The following is a 16,289-nucleotide window of genomic DNA, read 5'->3' as shown; positions in this document are numbered from 1 at the left end:
ATTTATCTCAACAAAGCCCCATGAAGTGATGAAATGAACTATGCTTCTGCTGTTCAGCACCACTAAATATTGCAGCTCCACTCATCTGCTTCATCTCAGTGCACCAGCAGAAAGCTCAGGATATGTGGAAAAGTGTGTATATGCATGTGCAATTCATTTTTTTTTTTTTGTCAGTCATGGGGCTTGAACTCTGGACCTGAGCTTTGTCCCTGAGCTCTTCAGCTCAAGGCTACCATCCTACCCTTTGGGCCATAGCACCACTTCCCGTTTTCTAGTGATTAATTGAAGATAAGAGTCTCCTGTTCTTTAGTGCCCTGGCTGGCTTTGAACCGCCATCATCAGATCGATCATCAGATCTCAGCCTCTTAGGATTACAGGCGTGACCACCGAGCCCGGCTTCTAATAGTTCATTTTTATATAACATTTGTGTTACATCAGGCTAGTTAAAGTTTTATTAGTATGGTTTCTGCTCTCTCCCATATTACCATTAGTTAAAATTTGTGTTTTTCCCCCAGTTTCTAACAATATTTTTTATGTACACACATGCATTATATACACTGCTGAGGATGGAACGCAGTACTTTATGCTAGGCAAGCATTCTACCACTGAACCATATCCCCTGTCCGATTTATACTTGAATCCTCTATCAACAGCTTCCTCAAAGCCCTTGTCCTAGTCACACTTGAAGCCTTTACCAATATCTTCCTCAAAGCCTGGTAAAACTTCCACTAACACTTTTTCCTGGTCCTTCCACATTTCGAAAATGAGCTACTCAAGGATCTTATACAATGTGAGCTAGTATTCTATTTTAGATTTCTTTTGTAGATAGCCCTCTCATCCATAGCACTACGCTCTGCTATTTACTACATGACAAGTCACTACAACGAATGTGTCTTAAAACAAAGTTACTATATTTACGTGTCATAATTTTAGAGGGTCAGGAATGTGAAAAGGATTTGGCTAGATCATTCTAGCTGAAGATCTAGTAAGTGGATATAGTTAGATAGGAACTGGGGCAGGTGTGCTATGGATAGTTTGGTAAAGGAGAAGAAAGATACAAAGCAACTTGGATGGCCAGGCAATTGTTCTTTCTTCATGTAGTCTGAGAGCTTTTTCCATGTGTGTTGTTTGCACATGGACTAGCTTGAGCTTCCTCACATCATGGCACCCTCAGGGGGAGTTGGACAGCATACATGGTGACTGAAGTCTTCAAGGGTGAGTATTCCAGTGAGTAAGGCAGAAATCTCCTGTCAGTTTTTCTGGCCAAACCTTAGAAGTGTCGGTATCATTTTTTTTTAACCAGTCCTAGGCCTTGAACTCAGGGCTTGGGCAGTGTCCTTGGGCTTTCTCAAGGCTAGTGCTCTCCTGCTTGAGCCACAGCACCACTTCCAGTTTTTTTTCTGTGTATGTGGTACCAAGGAATCAAACCCGGGTCTTCGTGCATGCTAGGCAAACACTCTACCACTAGGCCAAACTCCTGGCTCCTCAGTGCCATTTTTACTTCATTCCAATGGAGCCACAAGCTTACATGACATGATAGGTGAGCACGTAGGATCAAATATAAAACCATAATTATCTTTGGAAATGAAACACATCCCCAAATAGAAAATAGCAAGGAAACAATATCTTGCCTGAAATTTGTTCTGATGTTTTCTAAAACCATGGTCATATATACCTCTGGAATTATATACCTTAGGAACAAAGAACATAAACATTATTTTTATCTAGATAGCTTTATAAATTTTCAAATATAAAGTCTGTATGATTTATATTGTTTTTTTCACATATTTGCTGATCTAAGGTAATGGACTTTTTGTCTTACATTGGAATCTTTAAAAAAGTAATTCATTTTACTCATATGTGTGTGTGTGTGTGTGTATTTTTTTTTTTTTTTTTTTTTTTGGTGGTGGCGGTGAGGCTTGCACTCTGGGCCTGTGTGCTGCCCTGAGCTCTTCAGCTCAAGGCTTCCACCCTACTCCCTGAGCCATAGCACCACTTCTGATTTTCTACTAGTTAATTGGAGAGAAGAGTCTCACGGACTTTAGCGCCCAAGCTGCTTTGAACTTTGATCCTCAGATCTCAGCCTCCTGAGTAGGTAGGATTATAGGCGTGAGCCATTGCACCTGGCTCATTTATTTTTTTAAGTGGTCCTAGGGTTTGGATTCAGGGCCTCAAGATTGTTAAGCTAGTTCTAGTTCTACCTCTTGAGCCACACCCCAGCCTTGCTTTTTGTGTGTGTGTGTGTGTGTGTGTGTGTGTGTGTGTGTGTGTGTGTGTGTGTGTATCAAGACTTGAACTCAGGGTATCATGTTCTTGCTTTGCTTGCTTGCTTACTCCTGGCATTCTATCACTTGGTCCACACCTCCAGCTTTCCCTTTTTTATTGTTTATTTTAGAAATAGAGTCTGTAGACTTTTCTGCGTAGGTTGGCTTCAAATCACAATCATCCAGGTCTCAGTCTTCTGAATAACTAGGATTACAGGCATGAAACTCTGGTTCTCACCTATCATATGGATGCTTGGTTAACACAGGGGACTAGGATACATGAAAATGATTTAGGTTTTGAAATACATATTATTGTTAATAACAGTATTTAAAAAATAAAATAAAAACTGGGTAGGGAGCATGACCTTGGGATAGAGTGCTCACCTAACATGCACAAAGCTCTGGGTTCGATTCCTTGGTACCACACATATACAGAAAAGGCCAGAAGTGGTGCTGTGGCTCAAATGGTAGAGTACTAGCCTTGACAAAGCTCAAGGACTGTGCCCAGGCCCTGAGTTCAAGCCCCAGGTCTGGCTAAATAAATGAATACTTCATGTTCTTGTTCTTTGGTTATCTCACTTAAATTCTGTAGCCTACATTTTCTTATTTTTTCCTTTTCTTTCTTTTTTTTCTTTTTTTCCCAGGCCTGGGCTTGAACTCATGGCCTGGGTACCATCCCTGAGCCTCTCTGTGCTCAAGGCAGTGCTCTATTACTTGACCCACACCACCACTTCCAGCTTTTTCCTTGTATATGTTACTGAGGAATTGAACCGAGGGCTTCGTGCATGCTGGGCAAGCATTCTATCACTACCACTAGGCCACATTCCCAGCCTGTAGCTACATTTTCTGTACCTGATTTTCTTTCTCTCTCTCTCTCTCTCTCTCTCTCTCTCTCTCTCTCTCTCTCTCTCTCTCTCTCTCTCTCTCTCTCTCTGTCTCTCTCTCTCTCTCTCTCTCTGTCTCTCTCTCTGTCTCTCTCTCTTTATTTTTTGTCAGCCGTGGCACTTGAACTCTGGGCCTGGGCATTGTCCCTGAGCTCTTCAGCTCAAGGCTACCCCTTGAGCCACAGTACTACTTCCTGTTTTCTGGTGATTGATTGGAGATAAGAGTCTCATGGACAATTAGCAGTTTTAGAACTATTTTTTTAAAATCACCATGATAGGGTGGCTCCTGGCTCCCCTTTAATTGTCTGGTAGATTGAGGCCATGCATGCTGAGGCATTTTTAGTGTACAAGGTGACTTCTCACAACAAAGACTTATCTGACTCAATATCTTTATTATAACTGAGGTTGATAAACTAGATTGTCAGTAAGATCCTGCCCTCCTTTAAAGAAAAATTTTTTTATTCCCATAGTATTATTCAGTCCAGTATTTTTTCTTGCCTAGTAAATATACTGTAAGTTTCTTAAACAGATATCCTTTGCATCCCCCCTCCCTTTGTGTTTTGTTTTGCAGATTGAAAATACCTTTATTTTGTAATTGCAGTTACTCTCAGAATGACTGCATTGATTTAGAGTAATTTTGTCACTCAATATGTAGATAAGAGGTGAAAATTTTCAGTGAAAAGGAAGTTAATCTGTTTGTGAAGGGATCCAAATATACTATATTGTCTATGATAATATAGATGAATTTAGTTACAAGTATGTGACTAATCTTTTTTAAAAAAGCAAATTTCCCATCCCAAGTTCTATTTATATGTACTCTTCTTGTCCGGATTCAGTTTTTGATATTTGATAATTCTTTTCATGTTTATTGGAAGTTTTATTTTACAATTACTTTATTTGAGGAAATACTTTGTCTTTATATAGTCCATATTGCCTTTTTTTCTTTTAATAGTCTAGTTCATTCTAATTTTCTTCCATATTCCCAGTTTCTAAAGACCCTGAGGAGAGGACTGTCTGGACTGTATAATGCTAATTCTTACTGTGAGATTGTGAAATGAATTCTGTAAAAAAATATTCCACCACAAATTATTTTTCAGAAGTGATCTTTTATTATTTGTTTTGATGTATATAGTTTCAAAAAGTCTTTTCTGTCCCATCTCTACTTAATCATAGGTAATCATTGTGCTGTCCGTGTCACTGCTTGGATTAGTGTTATGATATCAATGAATGACAATGAATGACAGATAAAATGATTAAGGCCTCCTGTCCTTAAAACAAAAAAGCCACAAAGCTTTTATAGTCTCATTTCTGTAAGGAAGGCATTGGGTAGGATATAGAGAACTGAATGCATAGCTACTTCAGAAAAATTTCAGCATGAGTCATTGATTTCAAAGCACATCCAATTGAGAGTGACACACATTGGAGTTAAAGAGGGTTTTTCTTCCCCTTTGAAATGGAGTTGATTAAATGGCAGACGAATATTTCTGTATATTTTGTTTCAGTAATGCTGATGAGTTCAAATTATTTAAAAAAATCTATTATGAACTCAGGAAATCTTTTTAAATTTGGGTTAATTAAAATGTAATTTAGAGAACAAAAAGCAAAGAAAAGTTAATTGCATCCATTTATTTTCTTTGTATATAGAAAATATGACCTTAAAGGTATTACATATCATTTGAGAATTAATTCCAAATGTCAGCAGAACTCTAGGCAGTATTAAATTCATTTGCTGTTACTTCCCAAAATTTTGTTTTTCATTTTGGATTTTTAAGATGATCTTCCAAGATGCAGAAATATTCATATTACCTACTGGTTTGACACATGAAATGAATTATATGTTAATGATTTTAGTATTAATGTCTACATAGAAAAAAACTGGTATGCTGGGGTTGGTGATGGGATTCTTCCTAATTGTATACTATATAAATCTGTCAATTTTTTATACAATACAGGATGATGAAAACAATAACTCGCCTTCACAAAGCTATGGTGTTTCTTGAGTATTTCACAAGTAATTCTTGGGTTTGGAATACTGATAATGTCAATATGTTGATGAATCAACTAAATCCTGAAGATAAAAAGGTAAGTGTTTTCTGTTAGAAAATAAGTAGCATATCAGTTAAGCAACCTGAGAAATGTTTTCTACAACTATTATACAATGAGTTATTAATCTACTTGTATTCTCTCATTAAGCCTTCAGTTACATTTATTGGTGAGAAGAATTTGTCTTAGAATTTATAAAGTATTTGAATGTCAAAAGCAAAAGAACTTTCAACATCTTTATGTATTTTTCTTTCATATGTCTTGTTTTTCTGAGCTTTTGGGGGAAAAAACCCTCAAATTGTCTAATACATATTTTCACTCTGTCATTACACATTCTATCCATTTGAAAGTTAAACTCCATGTGTGTGGGTCTTCTGAGGTTACTCTAGATACTTTAATATGTGTACTAACAGAGTCTTGAATGATATTTAAAACTCAACTTGTTTTCTCTGTAATTATCACTGTCAACCTTACTGCTTTAATTCTTGAAAGCCCTGTAATTAGAAATGTTTATTTAAATTATATATTTACTAATGTTTTTACTCTCTGATCTTCTTTATAATCATTTTATTTCTACCTAAAATATATCTAGAATACCACAAAATGGTTTCATAGTTGGGATTGTTAATGAATTCTTAGGTATTGATTGGTATGTCCTTATTTCATCCTAGGTTTTATAATATGACTTCAGCACACTAAAGATATTTTTGTTCTATCTATATTGTTACAATTAAGAAGTCAATAATTTTCCCCTTTTTAAAAAAGAGATCTTTATTCTTGGCATGTTTTTAGATTTTCCTTTGATTAATACTTGCATTTCTCTATGAATGTGTCTGGCTGTGATTTTTTTTTTTTTTTTTTAGGTCATGGGGCTTGAACTGGGCCTGGGCACTGTCTCTGAGCTCTTCACCTCAAAGCTACCTCCCTACCCTTGAGCCAAGCCCGACTTCCCATTTTCTAGAGGTTAATTGGAGATAAGAGTTTCAGGTCCTTTTATGCCTGTGCTGGCTTTGAATCTTGATCCTTGGATCTCAGCCTCCTGAGTAGCTAGGATTACAGGTGTGAGCCACCACTCCTGGTTTTGCTATGATTTTTAAAAACCTACCTTCCTGGCTGGGTGCTGTAATCCTAGCTACTTAGGAAGCTAAGTCAATGTCAGGCAGGAAAGTGTGAAACTCTTGACTCCAATTAACTAACAAAAGGCTGGAAATGGAGCTGTGGCTCAGGACACTAGCCTTGTGCATAAAATCTTGGGGACCATACCCAAGCCTTGAGTTCAAGCCTCAGTATCATCAAAAATTAATAATAACAACAAAACCAAACCTTATCTTACCTTCCTTTGGTTGGTATCTCAGAAATTGGAGCAAGTTCTTAATCATTTTTCTTCAAACTACCTTCCCACCATTTTCTTCAAATACAAAATTTATATTTGATTATTCTGTCCTTCATGTCTTTTTTGGGTTTTTTTTTTTTGGCCAGTTCCGAGGCTTAAACTCAGGGCCTGAGCAGTGTTCTTGGGCTTTCTCAAGGTTAGTGCTCTTACCACTTGAGCCACAACACCATTTCCAGCATTTTCTGTGTATGTGGTACCAAGAAATCAAACTCGAGTCTTCGTACATGCTAGGCACTCTTACCACTAGGCCAAACTCCCAGCCACTGTCCTTCATGTCTTTTAAAGCTAATTTCATAAATTGTTTCGCAGCTGAAATCTAAGTTTATATAAGTTTTCTAGTAGTCTGTCAGCTGTGCCTACTAGACATAGGGAATGTCTGGCCTTGTAAGGTGCAATAAATCATTTGGTATATGATGGACAGATACGTATGATTCTTAGCTGCCTCTAGTCTGAGTTTATATATGTATATATATACATACATACATATATGTATATATATTTTTTTCTTTTTACCAGTCCTGGGCCTTGAATTCAGGACCTGGCCACTGTCCTTGAGCTTTTTCAAGGCTAAAGTTCTACCACTTGAGCCACAGTACCACTTCCAGCTTTTTCTATGTAGGCGGTACCAAACATTTGAACCCAGGGCTTCATGCATGCTAGGCAAGCACTGTACTATCATTACAAAACATTCCCAGCTCCTCCTAATAATTTTGAATAATGTAAGTATCCAGATGACCCTTGGAAGAAATCAAGTTTCTCATCCCTAGAACCATCCAATTGAATTTTGGGTTTTTCTTACATTTGCATATATTAAAAATCCAGTTTATTTAATCTTGTAAATAATTCTTATGAGGCTGGGAGTTTGGGCTAGTGGTAGAGTGCTTGTCTAGCATGCACGAAGACCCGGGTTCGATTCCTCTGTATCACATACATAGAAAAAAAATCTGGAAGTGGTGCTGTGGCTCAAGTGGTAGAACTCTAGCCTTGAGAAAAGTCCAAGGACAGTGCTCAGACCCTGAGTTTAAGCCCCACAACTGGCAAAAAAACCACTTAAATAGTCTAGAGATTTTTTTTAACTAAAATAAATTAAACACAATTATTCTAAATATCTCTCTTGATAATTCAAGCTTAAAGTGTTGCCAGTATCTGATTCACTGTTGTTTTAACTGAATCTCACTCAGAGCATCTTAGTTTTGTGTGTGTGTGTGTGTGTGTGTGTGTGTGTGTGTGTGTGTGTGTGTGTGTTTTGTTTGGGTTTAAAAATAATATTGTCATTTTTCTATATGAGATATAGGCTTAATTCTTAATGCAACTCTTTGGAAGTAGGGCCTAATATGAGGCTCCACCCTCATGAATAGGATTAATGCTGGTTATAAAAGATGATTTCTTTTCTTTCTTTCTTTCCTTTTTGTTTTTGTTGGTCGTGGGGCTTGAACTCTGACTTTTCTGTCAGTTTAATGTCCTCTAGGACTATGAGCTAATTTTCTCCCTCATGAATAGGTTTAATGCTGGTTATAGAAGACTTTTCTGTTAGTTCAGTGTCTTCTAGGACTATGAGCTAACCTGTTCATTATAAATTACCCTATCTCAAAAATTCTGGTAAAAAGACTAAGTCAGACTAATAAAAATAATGGCTTATGAGGCTATTATTAATTTTATGTATTATGGTATTTGTATACGCTATATACATGATATATATAACATGTGATGCATGCACACAGAATTAATGCATGTTACAGATATATAATGTTATATGCATATAACAATATAGATGTAACATTTAGTAAAATTAAAATATGTAACAATAGCACCTAGGCAAAGGTAAAACTATCAATTTATAAAGAAAGATACTATAAGAGAGTAACTTACTAAAACAAGTCTAAAATTATACATTTCTATGCATCTAAGGTAAATGGGAAAACATGAAATTACAAGAAGAGAAAAAGACCTAATGGGTTGGATGTGGTGGAGCATGCCTAAGAATCACACTCAAGGTCTTGGATGTGCTAGTCAAGTTCTCTGCCCCCAAGCTACATCCTTAGCCTTTGGTAGATGTGTCTTTTGAATAAATATCTCCTACATTGATTCAAGTCTCCTTCTTAGTTCAGTGTTGGTATTTTCATGTAATTTGTTTATAATAGTCTTTCTCCACTGGAACTTGCTGTCTTTAAGTGATTGTATGTAGTTAATAATCATATAACCCAGAAATCATTTGACTACAGATTGATCAGTGGTGTGGAGCAATAGATAGCTCTCTCTCCCTGGTATGAAACAATAGTTCTGTCTCTCTCTTACTCTCCCTGCACTCCCCTTTCTCTCTCCTTATTGTAAAGGTGCTGTATGGGGGAGGGGGTTTGCAGTTACTTAAGTCAGACGAGTATATTTCTTTTTAAACAATGTCATGCCCTCTTTTTCTCACGGTTTTTCCCCTCCCAACCTTTCTCTCCCTGAAGTTGTATAGTTCATTCTAGATAGTTTTCTCATTTTGCCATGAATTATTGTTTCTGATTTCTGGATCTATCTATTCATTATTTTTTAATTCATTATTCTTTAGATTTCTGGATCTACTTTTCTTATCAAGTGATCAAATAGTTCTTACCTAAAATTTTAAACTAATTTTCATAACATTTTTTTCTCTTAATGTTAAAAGTGCTATCTATGAAAATAATTTGTATTATACACAAAGAAGTATAGGAACAGAGGAAAGGCTATAAATCAAAAAGAAGCAGACACATCAATACGTTTATAAAGTAGTATAGAATATATAAATTTGTAATTACTTAGGATAGGAAAATTAACACTAAACATTTGTAATATTGTTCATTTGGGATTCTCTTTCACAAAAGTGAATTTTTGAAAAGTTGTGAGAAAAATTAGTCAGGGAAGTAATATTTTTTATTTGTCAATGTAGACCTTCAATATTGATGTACGACAATTACATTGGGCAGAATATATAGAGAACTACTGCATGGGAACTAAGAAGTATGTATTGAATGAAGAAATGTCTGGCCTCCCTGCAGCTAGAAAACATTTGAACAAGTAAGTCTCCCATGGCTTTTTACTACATCTTGTCTTGCTTGTCAAGTATCACATAATTGTTTTGATAAATGTTTATATGAATAAAGGATATTAACCTATTATATTTAGGAAAAGTGCTTTTGTTTGGATTGCAATTATGGCAGTATTGATTTAGCTGAAAATTGTTATGTTTATTATGTTCATCATTGTATGTGTTCCTTAGCATGAAGCTCAGATAAATTTTAGGATTTTTTTTTGTTTTTTTTTTTTGTTTTTTTTTTTGCCAGTTCTGGGCTTGAGCTCAGGGCCTGAGCACTGTCCTTGGACTTTGTCAAGGCTAGAGCTCTACCACTTGAGCCTCAGCACCACTTCCGGCTTTTTTGTATGTATGTGGTACCAAGGAATCGAACCCAGGTCTTTGTGCATGCTAGGCAAGCACTTTAACCACTAGGCCAAACTCCCAGCCCCAAATTTTAGTTTTTTAAAATCACTAATCATCCCATCATTGGTATCACAAAGTAAAGACAGCAGAAAAGTAAAAGATACTTATTTACATAATTCTTTAAGCTCTTCTCAAATATTCTTTGGAAAAGTTGTAACATTACATCATTCAGCATGGAATTTCTTATTTGTAAAACAGTTTGAATTTTCTTAGTCTCTTGAAAGGTGTAGTATATACTGATTTAAAATAAAATAAGCTCAGGAAATAGAAGACTCAAAATCTAGACTGATAATCTATTATTCAGCGATGTAATTTATTTTAGTGGTTATTTCCTTGTAGTTTTTTATGTGAGGGTCTTGTATGGATGAGGATATTTAGGTTAGCAAAGTTGGTTCCTCAACCAAGGTTTTATTATATTAGTTGGCGAAAATAAACAATTGACCCAGTATTCAGAGTTCTTTACACTGTTGTCTCCATATTATAGTTCTATCTTGAACTACTTGGATAAAGTAATGGAATTTAAATAGCATTATTATTTTTTAATTTTTATTTACTTATTTATTTTGCCATTGTACTGGGTACATAAAGATGCCGAGGAGTATTTGCTGAGTGAATAAATTTGTATTTCAAATACACAGTTAAATAAGGACTTTGCCATAGAGTTACTGATTATTTGATGGCTCACAGAGCAGATCTCACAACAATTTGGTTGAATTTTGTTAATTTTCTAACTTAAACACTTTTGGTTTTTTATGTGTATGTGTGTTTCGAGTTACAGAGTAATTCTGATGTATGATTAAGCTTAAAACTGAGCATTAGCTACTATCCAAAAAATATTGTGTTCTAGAAAATACTAACATGTTTCTTGATTCACTTTTCAGGTTACGGAACATACGTTATGGTTTCAATACTATCCTTGTGATTCTGATCTGGCGCATTTTTATTGCAAGATCACAAATGGCAAGAAACATCTGGTACTTTGTGGTTAGTCTGTGTTACAAGTTTCTGTCATACTTCCGGGCATCCAGCACTATGAGATACTGAAGACCAAGAATTTAGCTTTAGAACATCTATGCATATGATGGTCTAAATGCACAAAATGTAAAATGTACTTAAGTCATCTCACCTTTTGTCAAGACATTAAATCTTCTTAAGATCGAGCGTGAAGTAAATTATGGTACATTTTATGTAACGTTTTAATGTTTATGCTCATAAGTCTAGTGAACACACTGTGGTATGCCAGCTCAAATCTACAATAGCTACCAAAACCATGCTTTAGCATTTTGATCCCTGGAAAGGTGTAGGGTGAGGGCAGAAGTGGGGACAGAATACTGACCAGTATAACTGTGCAATTCTGGAACATATTAAATATGCCTTAACATATAATTCTAATGATCAGTGCAATGGAAAGCGGTAGGATAGGAATATTAGCTAAGTTAGTAAGAATTTGATTCTTCAATATTTAACTGCTTTCTTTTCATCCTATAAGTTACTGAATAGTATCAAACATGGCAAACATGTGCAACATGTTCTCATTTTTCTTTTTCTGTTTAAATGTAGGGTACATATCATTTTCTTCAGTTACTTTAATAATCAGAAGGCTTTATATTATTCTAAAGAGGCTATTCTGGATTGCAATGGCTTTTAAGAATCCATATCAAATATATGCAATAAACCTGTTAGTAGAAAAAATAAGAATTTTTTTTTCTTGATCACATTTTGATTGGTCCTGTGAGATTGTGTTCATGTTTGAACCAAGAAGATTCCTTGAGACTTATGTTGGAGGAGGGAGTGGGGATGGATTTACCGTGCTTGGGCTTTCCTACCTTTATAAAATCTAATAGAACTTTCAGAAAACTTGTACTCTCTTTCAAATGAAATCTGAAAGTGCGTTACTATGGAAGAATGTAATTGCAGATAATAATAACATGTCCTTATATGTGTAAACACATACTAATTTTGACCTTGAAAGCTGAATTCCTTCAAGAAAATTAAAATACTGCATAATGTATAAAATTAAAGACTTTATTTACCACATAAAGTAGCAAACAATTCGATGAGCTTAAAGATACCATTTATTTTCTCTGCATGTAGTCATAGCATTAGAAAGAAATGCATTATAGTAGCAAGTAATAGCAAGAACATTGATGTATATTTTAATAATACATTATAATTCCCTTTAAATCTTAATAGTAGTTACCTTACTGTTTTAACATTTGTTTTAATGGATTGTTCAGCATAACACTGTTCTAAATAAGCTGATCAAGTTGTACTATATTTAAATCATCAGCAATGTATCTTAAGTATGTTTAAAGAAGTCAGTTCACAGTTCAAAAAGTTACATGTAATTTTACTTCTTAATTTTATCAATTTAAATGCAGTATATAAGAAGTTTATTTTGCTATTGTGAAAAAACAAAATGTAAAGGAAATCACCTTCGTCCATGCAGGTGCATACTTAAAAAAGGAAAAATGCTTCCATGTTGAAGCCAAAGTCAGATTTTGCATAGTAAAACTTTAAAATATTATTTTTTAAAAAGTATGTATATAAATATATTCTCTGTATTCTTTAGAAAGATGCTAAAAGTGTCTCTGGTCTAGGACCATACCTTGTAGGAAGGTGTGAGAGACCATTACAAATGAGTAAAATAGATTAAATGAGGATGCCATTGATTTAAGGTGGCCCACCTAACAGTGACTGCTCCATCTAAGGATTCTATAACAGGTTAGAAACATGCTAACATTTGTATGATTTTTATACTTCGGCCAAGAAAACCCCACGTAGAATCAGATGAATTGTCTTTGAGTCATGCTTACAAATCACATACACCTTGGGCAGGCCTATGAAGTGCATAGGGAGTATAGCCTCTAAACTGTTCATTGAGTTTTGTACTCTAAATTATAGACGTGCTACAAGATAGGTACTGAGGCCATGCACTAATTTTGTATTTGTTTAGGATTCTGTTGCAAAAGAAAGGCAATGAATAATTTGTGTCATCCTGGAATTTACAATTCTAAAACTAATATAAAGAATATATATGGATTATTCATTCTCCTCACCATGTAGACTTTAGATTTAGGTCAGAGCCAAAGATTTTGGAAATCCATTCTGTATCATTTTCCAGAAGTACTTTAGGTTCTGTTTGACTACCTATAACAAGATAACCTTTAAAATTGTTCCATTTAATTCATTTGATAAAGTTATATTTTAAAACATTTGAGTTCCCCCCTTCATTCTTAACTCTAGCATGTGCATTTGTAAACTGATGTCCTGTAACTATATTTATTTAAATATAACTTGGCAACATGTCCTAAATCTGAATGCAGAGAAGCATTGCAACACATTCTTTGACTTAAAGATGGCATAGAGTAAGCGTTCTTTGAATCTGTGTAATAAAACTTCAAATCAGGGAGGAAAAGAAATCTTGTTTCCCCCCCTTCTTTGTGTTTGTAGGAACTGGTTCAAGATTTTTAATTTTGTGGGTTTTTTTTTTTGCGTTAAGTGTAAACCAATAATCTTTTATAAGAAGTAAATAGAAGCTTTATTGGGTGCCTTTGTAAACAACAAAAAAAAATAAATGAATCCCTATATTTCCATTACAGTATTTTTTTCTTTTTATGCTCTAAAAATTATCCATAAGGTAGTGTAGTTAGGATTACAGAAAGCAGCTCCTGCCCCGCTTGTCTTCCCTGGATGTCCTCATTCATCTTACATCCTCACTTAGTCTAAGTTACACAGCCCTTTGGGGGAACTATATGAACAAAATGAACCTATCTTGTTAAAAGCACTATTTTTATATATTAGAATGAGTGGATCTTCTGATTTCTAAAAAAAATCCAGCAGACTAGCAAGGCACTAGGACAACTGGTATCATGTTTTTTTTTCATATATTTTTTATTGTAATTAATAGAAGGGTTACATTATATTCACCAGATAGAAGGTGCATTACTTCACAAACATTGATACCCTCTCTCATGTCTTGGGTCCCCATTTCCCTCCCCCCACCCTCACTCCTCATCTTGCTTTCCCCCCCTTCCCTATCCTATTTCAGATAACCAAATAAGCATATATATATATAACATATCAGATACCAAAGTAAAATACTGTGACAATATGAGATAACCAAGGTACAGCAAAAGAGATGAGGGATAACATAGTTCATTAAGGACAACAATCACTCATGTGGCTTTTGTTTCTATACCCTGGAGGTCCTTTCATTTAGTGTCATACTATATGGCCTTATGTATCTAGGTTTTGCTCTATTGTAAATCTCTGCTAGGAGAGCCCAAGGTTTCTACCTACTATGACACTGGTATCATGTTTATAGCTACATAGGTAATCACCAGTCTAACTCAATATAGATTATTATTCTTTAGTAATCGAGGGAGATAACCCTGTAAGGGGGCAAGTGAAAGCAGACTGGAGTTGGACTGAGTGGGAAATGGCCTTCTAACTGTGCTCTTCTAAGGTTGACTCCCAGCCCTGAGTTAAAACCCTTCGCACTGACTTGATCAGCTCTAAGGAAAACATCTCTTTGCATGAAGAAAACTAGAGTGTCTGCTGTGTGACTTGATACAGAAATTAGTTGATCAAATATTTTCTTAAATGTATGTCTTTGCCTTGAAGCATTTTCTCGTTGCTAGAGTATTGTCTTTTATGATGATAACCCTCTTAGCATGGACATCCCTGCTGCCCTGCAGATTCTTAACCGGTTCTGCTTTGTCAGTTGAGTTATAGTTGTACAAAACGGGTAAATAATTCCTTTGTCATCTTTTATTAAATAAAACTGGAGTGGCATTAAGTTCGCCATGCTCCTTTGCAAACTGATAGCTCCAGATTGAGTTTGATATCTTTATTCTTGGCTTGAGGATTAAGGGTAAAACTATTCTGTGTTTGGCTAGAGATCACAGACTATCTTATAGAAAGAAAAAAGTCAATTAAAACTTTTCCAATTAGGGCCAGGTGTTTGGCCTAGTGGTAGAGTGCTTGCCTAGCATGCACAAAGACCTGGGTTCGATTCCTCGGTACCACATACATAGAAAAAAAGTTGGAAGTGGTGCTGAGGCTCAAGTGGTACAGAGTTCTAGACCTGAGAAAAATCCAAGGACAGTGCTCAGGCCCTGAGCTTAAGACCAGGACTGGCAAAACACACACAAAAAAAAAAAAACAAAAAAACTTTTCCAATTAAAATATATAAACATTCCTTAGTATTCTAGTCAAGATACTTATAAGTCTTTCCCTAGACACTTAACTTAGTTTTCATATTAGAACCCCATGTAATTAAATTATGTGTCTTCCAAAGATGCTTTGAAGGCAGAACTCCTTTATTTTACCTTAAAGTAAAACAAGAGCCATAAAAAATGCTCACATAATTTTGACCTATTAAGACAGTTTCATGAGTCAGCCTAGAATTATAGCTAATTTTTTTAAGGAAACACTTCAACACAGTGTAAACATATGAGTGTATAGTTACCAGTTAAAATACTTGGCCAAGAAGATAGTATATTTCATCAGTGTTTTATTGTTTGATATTTAATACCTAATTTCCCAGTATCTAACTGTTAAAACTTTCACAGGGTTCCTATCACTTTTCTCAGTTGGCCCATGCTTTTTCCAGAACAAATCCAGCACTGTACCTTCTACATTGTAAAACATGAGTTACATTATTTGAGTGCCTGCTGGGCACCATGTACTATACGGAACATTTTATATGTAACATTAATTCTTCACAGTAGCCCTCTGGCAAAGGAACCTGTGCTATACACATTAACTTACTTCACATTTCTTTGCAAGTGGCAGAACCAAAAGTTGAACTCAAACTAGTTCCAAAACACACACTTGTTTAGTATTATTAACCACTGTTGATCTTCCATATTTGCATTTTCAACCCTGGGTTGAAAATATTTGGGAAATAATTTTATTTTATGCTGATCAATTAAACTTTTTTCTTTGTCATGGTTGTATAAACAATACCGTGTAACTATGGGCTTATATCACTTGACTATGCAATATGTGCCATGACCTGTCCAACTTAAATGTTTTCTCTGGAGTGCCAGAATGTACCTCTAGCTTGTCTTAGTGTTCTTTGTTAGGTTCCCTTCTGTAATGAATCAGTATTAGTCAGTGCATTCACTGTAATGAAGTGCCTGTCCTACTCTGACAACCACCATATGTCATCCATCAATTTCCTCACTGTTAGTCCCAAGATTGTTTGTAACTCATACTGTGTAAAGAGTACTCTCCTA

The 16,289-nt window shown here is 35.3% G+C and overlaps 1 protein-coding gene across 5 annotated transcripts in view; it reads left to right on the top strand.

Annotated features, from left to right (window-relative positions):
• Far1 (fatty acyl-CoA reductase 1) overlaps positions 1 to 13,640 on the top strand; it is a 55,172-nt gene extending 41,532 nt beyond the window's left edge. For all 5 annotated transcript variants that reach the window (XM_090348112.1, XM_090348110.1, XM_090348108.1 and 2 more), the window contains exons 11-13: positions 5,101 to 5,230; positions 9,496 to 9,623; positions 10,926 to 13,640. In XM_090348112.1, coding sequence (XP_090204238.1) covers positions 5,101 to 5,230; positions 9,496 to 9,623; positions 10,926 to 11,088 — 421 coding nt within the window. In that variant the 3' untranslated portion in view covers positions 11,089 to 13,640. The remainder of the gene's footprint in view (positions 1 to 5,100; positions 5,231 to 9,495; positions 9,624 to 10,925) is intronic.
• Positions 13,641 to 16,289: the final 2,649 nt, after the last annotated feature.

This window comes from Megascapheus bottae, chromosome 16 (assembly GCF_031878675.1).
Source record: "Megascapheus bottae isolate mThoBot1 chromosome 16, mThoBot2.hap1, whole genome shotgun sequence".
Taxonomy (NCBI): Eukaryota; Metazoa; Chordata; class Mammalia; order Rodentia; family Geomyidae; genus Megascapheus; species Megascapheus bottae.
The sequence above is the reverse complement of the archived record's forward strand: the minus strand, read 5'-3'. Positions and strand labels throughout refer to the sequence as shown.